The following is a 9,148-nucleotide window of genomic DNA, read 5'->3' as shown; positions in this document are numbered from 1 at the left end:
GACAGAAATCAGCGAACACTTAAGGAAATTAAAGGTATTATTTCATTTTTCAATAAGTATGAGTAATTTTACCTTAGCTCGTAAGATGTACAAACAAGAAATATTGCAAGAAAAGTGTCTTATTAGCTATACAATTCTGCAAACACAAAACGACTCTCACTGAATTCTCACAAGATTCCACTTGAAAACTCTAGTGAATGAATCTTTGTGGAGAACTGATTCAAAATATTCGAGTCACTGGAATGAATCAAAATCCACACCGAGAGCATTCAGATGCGGGTGCATCGTGCGGGTGGAGCGAGTGCACCATGAGATGATTCTCCGGAACACTGGGGAACAGGGCTCTCCATCCAATCAGCGCGAGGCGGATATTTTATATCTGTTGTGTGCACTTCACTTTTACACACTGCAAAGGCGACTGATCCACTGAACTATCAACAAGTAAGGTAAGTCATTATTAATCGTTCCGTTTACATTAAAAGGCTAACTTTCTATTTTTATTTATTTATTTAAAACCACTGAATAGAGTAAATGCAATACGTTCGTTAATGTAATTCGTTCTGGGAAGTGCTGGGGATTTGTCTTGACTTCATGTGGTCATGTAGGCTAATGCTTTTGTCATAATGCTGCATTATTTTAATTGGATTATTTTTAGGTCTTTTGTAGTTTCCAGACGGTGGCTCTTTGTTTCACTTCAGCGTTTCTTTCCTCGTATTCAGTCTGTTGTTAAGCAGGGCATTTACTGTACTAGCCTCGTACAGTGTAGCCTACAGTATACAACAGTGGTTTTGACACGTACATTTTCAGAAGCCTATGAGTGTTTACCAGTAGCACAGCTGTTGTCTTTACCAGTGAGAGAAGAGAGAGAGCTTGAGATGAAATATGATATCCAGCCTGGTCTTTTATGTTTCTTTTGAATAGTTCGCTGATACAGTGAGATTTATGTAGCCCTTAGTCTAAACTGTAAACAGTTGGCATAATTCTAGCTGTTTTTATATTCCTTTTTACAGCTACAAATTATAACGTTGCTCATTTTAATTTTCTTTTAGAAGATATTGATAAAAATTTTGTTTGAGGCTGACGTTCCTTACCTCAAATAAATAAATAAATAAATAAAAACCTTGTCATAAACATGAATGTTTAGCACTATTCCCTCTATTAACAATGTAGCCTACTTGAAGCAGTATGAATAGTCACAACTGATTAAAGTTAAGGGTTTTCAAGCTAAATTGTCTGTTGTTGACTCATATTTGGCTTTTAAATTCACATAAGCTTAAAAAAGGAGACAAATGGCATGTTTGTAGTCCGGTATATTAAGTAGCTATATCTCATTCGATCATGCTAAAATAAAGCAGGTTTTGTTTAAATTATAAAAAAACATTGATCTTTTTAATGCTAAGGAAAACCTGCCAGGTATTAATTACCAACATTCTAACATTTTTACTTTCTGGTTACCTTATTTTTCAGTTGTACTGTATGGGTGGTTTCTGTTGGATGTATTTAAAAAGGTCTTCTGTGACATTATCTAACTCCAACCAAAATGCAACGTGCTGTGCCTGCTGGAGCAGAACTGCCATGATCTCGCGATCTCTCGCTAAACACCTTAATAGATGAACCATGTACTTGCATCCTATTGGATTCTAAACGTGGCATGTGGTTTTAGCATCCATCACAATAATCAGCTTCTGTTACTGAGCTGCTGCAGAACCAGCAATCAATCCTGAGCTGTTGATTATTGCTCACAGTATATTGCCAGTGAATTCATCTTTTATTTAGACATTTTCAAGATAATGCCTTTCATATGTCTTGAGTGCTGCCTGTGACAAAGTTTCACTGTAAAGAATGGAAGTCGCGTCACTGCAGCATGTGTTCGGCATATTAATGTTATCTACCTGCCTTACGGCCACTTGTAAAATGAGTTGATGTCTCAGCAGCGGGGCTTTTGACAAAGTACAAGCTATCCGTGTAGATTGGTTCCTCAAAGGGCAGTCGTCATCTGACTGATTGGCACAATGTAAGGAGTTCACTGTCGTCATCTGTTCTAGAATTAACTGTTCCTCTCCATTGTTGTAAATTTAGAAACCTGAAATGAAAATCTTGATGTTTTCCACACCATCATGTTTTTCTGACTGAGTTTTATTTTCATTCTGTTCTGAGCTTTGTTTGAACAATCAGCTATAATTTAATCATATTTTTCTGAAGAACTGAAATACATTTGTCATACTGACAACTTTTTTACAATACAGAGTTTGTCAGTGTTTCCTTGTGTGAAAGCAACAACTGGGATATTCTGCCTATTGCCTCTTTTGTACTTCATAGATGGGAAAAATTCAGCTTCATTTCTTTGTTCTATCATTAGAGTTTCTAATAGCCATTAATGAGCATTGTGTTGCTATGGAGCAAATGAGAAATTGATTTGTTTTGTTTTAATAAATCAGTCCTTTCTCATATAATGAGATTATATGCAGCATAACAAATGTATTCATCTGCAAGATTATGAGACTTAAATAATACTGTTTTGTCATGGCTGGAGCCATTTCAGGTCAGAGCAATACAGTATGTGATATGATGTTGCTTTGCTTGTTACAAAGGATATCTTAAAGTATTTCATCAAAAATCAATTTCTGTCACCATTTACTCATCCCCATGTTGTTTTTGCCATTTTGATGAATGATGGAAACCAGATTGTTACGGTTACCACTGACTTCAATTGTATGGAGAAAAAAAAAAACGTATATGTTCCATAGAGAAACTCATTTAGATTCAGAATGACAAAAGGTTGAGAAAATGAAAGTACATTTTTGTGTGAAACGTGTTTAAAGCCACCTTTATTTCATATTTAAATTGATCAAATATTAATTCATGTAACTTCATGTTAATGTCTGTTTGGATGGGTGATTTTTCTGCTCTTCTTTCATTCTTGCAGTTTCCAGACTTGGCAGGAGGAATGCTAAGTGAATGGAGCCCTCTTCACATCCTTCTTCTGCTTTTAGCTTCTAATTAAAACTTGGCTGTAGAACATTTCCCTCTCAAATGTTTAATTGCCTTTCAGATGTTGATGGACTCGTTTGGATTCTCTCCTGACACTTACAATGATTTCACACACCTGAAACTTATACATCACTACATGTGCTTACAGGGCGTTAATAAGGAAAAACTCCCGCTGTTGGAATGACACCGTGACCTGTAATGTTTATTCATAATTTTTTTAATATGACTTGGATTAACAATGGCTGCCCTTGAACTGTAGAGCATTCAGAAAGTAAGAAGCTGGACATGACTTTCCCTGGAGGGGCTCATGCGTCAAGGAAAGTCTTCATCCATCATGGCTGTCCCCTTATCTTGAGATTCCTTTTAACTGTGATTTGTTTGAGTGCAATGGGTTTTGCGTGTCCCAAGAGTTGCCACTGCTCCGAGAGGAATGGCTTGACAGTAGTGCAGTGTTCCTCTCGCAACCTAGAAGAGATTCCCTCCAACCTTCCTCACGATACTGTGTCGCTTCTTCTATCTTCCAATCAAATCACCAAAATCCCAAACCAGGCTTTTAAAAACCTTCCATGGCTCCAAGAGCTGGACTTGTCACGGAACGCCATCGAAACTGTGGATGCTGGTGCTTTTCAAGGTGTCACAGAGAGCTTGCGGGCGCTCGACCTGTCTCATAATCACATGCAAAGCGTCCCTAAGGAGGCCTTCGCTCGGCTGCATGCCAAGATCAGTCTGTCCAACAATCCATGGCACTGTGAGTGCACCCTCCAGGAGGTATTGCGTGAACTCAAGCTGGATCCCGAGACTGTGAACGAGGTTAGCTGCCACACCGCCGTTCAGGAAGAGTATGCGGGCAAGCCTGTCATTCAAGTCTTGGATTCGGGCATAAACTTTTGTAACTTCCACCATAAAACTACCGATGTGGCCATGTTTGTCACCATGTTTGGTTGGTTCACAATGGTTATCGCTTATGTCATCTATTACGTAAGGCATAACCAGGAAGATGCCAGGAGGCATCTGGAGTACCTCAAGTCCCTGCCAAGTAGCTCCCAAATTAGTAAGGACTTTGACACAATCAGCACTGTTCTCTAGCATCAGTCAATGCAGTTTAGGAGTTAATGTGTTTGGGACAATGACGATGGCACAACAGCAAGCCTTACAAGCGAGAGTGGGGTAAGATGTGTCATTTACTCAGTTTGTCCGCAAGGAAAGGAGAAATGAGGAAACCCACATTTGCTAGGCACAAACCAAATCCAAAGTCTTATTTTGCTGCACGTTATTGGTATTTTTATTTGAAAATATTCAATTTCCTGAAAATTTTAATGTCAGAATTTTGCATAACTTGAACCAAAGCTTGCCAAATACAAAACATGCATGAGATGTATCTTTTATATATTTATTTATTTGCTTTGATATTCAATTCATTTTGTCTGCTGCAGGAAATTTATTTTGATTTGCAGATTGCATAACCCCACTTTTTAAGCATTAAAAAGCAACTCTAATACAATATTCAGCTGCTTTAGAGAGACAGGTCCTTTTTAAATACTTGGCCCAGTTCAATCAACTGTAAGAATGACAGATTAGCCACTGACACATCTTGCCCTACTCTTCCCAAGAAATAGTATTGTTAGATTTAATTGTGAATGTTGAATTTTCAATGAATGTGTTGACAATTGTTCTGTGATGCAATTCAGTGTTCCCATTCATATACCCACAGTCGACCTATTCATAAGTCCTGCAGTCTCTGTGGTGGCCACTTTGTGCCTCACGACAGGAAGCTGCACAAGCTCCATTTCTTTCTGCAGGTGCTTATCCCATTATTTCTTGAATCGGTTTTATTAATTTGTATGCTAATTTAACTGTGTTTCAGAACAGAATATTAAATGCTGGATTTATGGGATATTTTCTTTTTCCTTATTTTGTATTGCTCACCAAGTAGAACAAGTAAATAATCACTGCCAAAAAAACAAAACCGAAAAAAGAAAACAAAGCCCATCAGTTAAGTTCTGCCTTGATAACTGGAAACCTGCCCCATTTTTTGTTGTATTTACTCAAGTGCCTGATCCTGGTACCTCAGCACCAATACACTGTGCATTGGGCATTATTTGGTTTGCTATCTATACGTTCTTCTACAATCAAAACTAATCCTTTAACAGTGAGTGTAAAGTAGAACAGTGTCATTTTAAGTCAAGTAATGAATTTGGTGTATTTTAAAGATTTCTCAGATTGATCTTAGGTCAATTATGTACACACCTGATTAGAATATTTCATCAGATGACATTTGAAATGGATTTTGTCACCTGTGTGTTAGTTTAAAAGGGCTTGCAGGTCATGTAGACTAATGTATATTTCTGTCCACATGTATCAGTTTTTCATTGTGACGAGCCTTTTCAGCAGTAGTGTGTATATCTTAGCAACATAAGACAATAAAAATGCTGTTAGAAGGACTCTGCCTTCCTGCCTACTTCTACCAGACGTTTTTCATTGTTTAAGTAGCATTCAGTCTACTATATAAATGAGCTATTGCGGACATATTCAGCAAGCAAAAAAATCGATAGCTTGGGGTCCTTGATTTTATTTACTTTTGTTTTGTGTGAGTACTAGGCATAAAACAATGCCTTGCAGAAATGTTTGTTGTGCCTTCAGGGATTTTTTGAGGATCATACCACTGAGAGTGGATATTATGATTGCTTTCCTGTCCGGGGGGCCGAGGTCTAGGCGTATGTGAGTCTGTAGCTTTAGATCAATAGCAGATTCATTACAGGGGAAGGATCGGAATGCTGCAGTGGACTTTTAGCCATGCTGTTCAGGGACTAGTTGGCACCCTCAATACAGTGAAGATCTATCAAACCAAAGTGTAAGAGAAAGTGACTGTTTGTGCATCTGTCTTCAAAGAAAACATTGAATGGGTAGTCCATCTTAGCATTAATGTGATCGTGGTTAGCATTTAAGTGCTCCGCAATGATTTACTATTTCTGTTTCTATTTCAAACAAATGACCCTATAATGTATGAATTTATTTATAGTAATCTTGCAGTATATATACGTGTGTGTGTGTATATATATATATATATGTTTATTGTACAAACCCATTGTGTGATGACATGTTATTTAAAAATCTCATTAGTAAATATTAACTCTGGAAGGTGCTTATCTGGTCACATTAGCAGGATATTAAATTTATATATTATATATTAAAAAAATCTAGGAGATTCTTCTGCGTTATCACTTGGGATGTCAGTGATTTACTATGATTAAAACTAATTTCTCCTGGGTTGTTTTTCCAGATGTAATGATGAAATGTTAAATCTTTTAATAATCTCTTATTGTATAAATAATTCAAAGTAGTAATATTATTTTAGCAATATCTTTTAGCAGGTATCGTTCACCCTAAATTAAAATTTGTCAAAAATGTACTGAAGCCACATGCCATCCAAGGTGTAGAAGACTTTACTTTTTGAGAAATTTAGCAATATATCACTTGCTGACCAACTGATCCTCTGCAGTGAATGGGTGCCGCCAGAATGGGAGTCCAAAAGCTGATAATAACATTGCAGTAATCCATAAGTAATCCATCCACCATCAATTATTGTCTTGTGAAAACATAAAAAAAACCATCATTCTGACGGCACCCATTACCTGCAGAGGGTAATTTTATCCAAATCAGTTCAGATGTAGAAACAAATGCACACTTTGTTGGCCATTTAATAGACTCCAACCACAACAGTTTGGGGTCCAACAACAACATTTGACTTTAAAGCTACAGCACTACCATAACCACAAAGGAGAAGAGTTACATTTTCTTAACGACACATTAGCAACTTTCCGAATGTCATCACTGACCTACTTCACCTCTGTGAGATGGATGTTATTTGAGCATCTCAGCATGGCTTATCCATCAGTATCTGGCAGCATAAATGACGGATGCTCTCTGTGCCCTTAAATGACATGCAGTGAACTGTTCCAAAGACACACTTGTTTCACTCATCTTTTTTTTCTATTCTGCATGTTGAAGCTGCTTTGTAAACCAGCCATGTGTTTACTGCCCTTTCTGATATTTTTACCTTGACATCCTCTTACAGGTCATGCACTAGAAAATGTTTTTATTGATGAAAACACCTTTCATGTCGCTTAGTTGACAAAAGATTAAGCAGTAAGTTTCACATTTAATGAGCTCTCAGTCTGTTGGTTGAATTTTTTAAATATAAAAAAATACATAATCGATTTGTTATACTTTATTTTCTGGCAGCCTATTACAATAAGCTAAGAATTCATGAAACTTGAGACACAAAATCATATTTGAAATTAATAAATGAGAATAAAATAAATATTGACCAGAGATGCCATGTATTACCACATAATATTTATTTCTTCCTTTTAACAACATGCCAGTCAGATACCACCTGTATTTGAAAAGGTTTTTTATTTTAATTTTTTGATCTCGGTTTGGGCACTTTGATGAAAGACATGTAAACTTGCCTTTTAAGAATAGGCTAATTGAAATAATGTTTTGTTAATCACAATTACTCAACCTGTGTTTTTTTTAACCACTTTTCATAAGCTATTCATACAGGCTGACAGAAGTGTTTTTCTAAGTGGAGCTCATAGCACTTAGGACACATTAAAGATTTATTACCTTTTTTATTTTTTTCATGTGCTCTAGATTGTCATTTACAGAAGTGTTATCTCTGCTTAGCCATGTGTCCTCCCACTGAGATGTTTTTTTGTTGCTGCTCTTTCACCACAGGGGTAATCTGTGCCATCCAAACACTACTTTCCTCCTAGATTGGTGTATTGAGCCTCTAGCATTTCTCTGACACTTCTTAGTAATAATTTATAAGCTGCTGTAGCTATTTGTTTCTATTTACGGTTTCTGTTACAGTAGAAGTCAAAAGTCTGGACACATCTGCTTGTTCTTTATATAAATATTTTCAACATTTTAGTATATGCGGCTTATATAATGAATTTCCTTTTCTTTTTTTTCCTTTTTTTTTTTTTTGTTAAGAAGTTAAAATAATCTAAACAATAAATAAATGTCAAGATGCCCAGAAATGCAATACACTTTGCTTGTTTTCAGTTTACATTAGAATTTTCTTACATTTCTTTACATACTGACATATCTCTCTCTGTGTGTCTCTTTATTTTATTTCTCTTTCTCTCTCACTCTCTCACACACACACACACATATGTAAAAATACACTGCTTTTTATTTCTCAAACAACAATGTCAGGAGATGCACCCATGTCCATTTTTCAAGATTACAGTACCAAGTTTAAATGCCCAATTTGTGAGAGATTGGCCACCAAAGAGTCTTGACCTAAACCCCACAGAATTTTTTTGGGATGTGCTGGAGTTGACTTTACAATGGGAATATGCGCAATATGCGCCGTTCATGCGGGACACGTCCTGGCCCCTAACTCCCGCACATCCCAAAGACTTTCAACAGGAACTCTGTGGTTACCAATTCATACATGAAAGTGATTCTTCAGGCTCAATGAACCACTGTTTCACAAACTGAGCCTTGTGGATCTTGGTAGGCTGTATATGTACCATCATTCTGGAATAGGTACATGGTATGTCTTCCAACATGATTGTTTGAGAAGTAAAAAGCTATGACCTGAGAAATTAGGGTTGAAATAATTGTTTGAAAACATACAACTTGCCAGAAACATATTAATTACTGCAATAATGAACCAATCGTAAACTCTTCAGTATTTCAGAATCAGAAAGAGCTTTTTTGAAAAGTGTGCATTCGCATACAAAGAATTAGTTTTAGTGACATAAGCTTCCACTACACAGAGACAACAACAACAAATATATTTTTTTGCAAATAAATAAGTGTAAAAACAATTTTGCTATAAATAATAATGGAATAGGATTGAGTAAGATGCAGGGATGTACTAGGTTCGAGGGGTAACAAATAAATATAAGGAAACTGCACGTTTTTTATTGCATAAGTGGGGGACGTTTAACTGTTCATGAGGTAGATTGCCTGGGGGAAGAAGCTGTTCTTTGGATGTGAGGGATCCAGAGTGATTTTCTGAGCCCTTTTCCTCACTCAGGATGTATAGAGTTTTAGAAGAGTGGGCAGGGAAGTACCAATAATCCTTTCAGCAGTCCGAACCGTTCTCTGTAGTCTTCTGATGTCTGATTTTGTAGCTGAA

The 9,148-nt window shown here is 36.7% G+C and overlaps 1 protein-coding gene across 1 annotated transcript; it reads left to right on the top strand.

Annotated features, from left to right (window-relative positions):
* Positions 1-297: 297 nt before the first annotated feature.
* LOC113053704 (leucine-rich repeat-containing protein 3-like) lies at positions 298-5,859 on the top strand. Its single transcript, XM_026218985.1, has 2 exons — positions 298-446; positions 2,927-5,859. Exon 2 carries the CDS (start codon positions 3,277-3,279, stop codon positions 4,075-4,077), a length of 801 nt encoding a protein of 266 aa, XP_026074770.1. The 5' UTR covers positions 298-446; positions 2,927-3,276; the 3' UTR covers positions 4,078-5,859.
* The last annotated feature ends 3,289 nt before the right edge of the window (positions 5,860-9,148 follow it).

This window comes from Carassius auratus, chromosome 34 (genome assembly GCF_003368295.1).
Source record: "Carassius auratus strain Wakin chromosome 34, ASM336829v1, whole genome shotgun sequence".
NCBI lineage: Eukaryota > Metazoa > Chordata > Actinopteri > Cypriniformes > Cyprinidae > Carassius > Carassius auratus.
The sequence above is the reverse complement of the archived record's forward strand: the minus strand, read 5'-3'. Positions and strand labels throughout refer to the sequence as shown.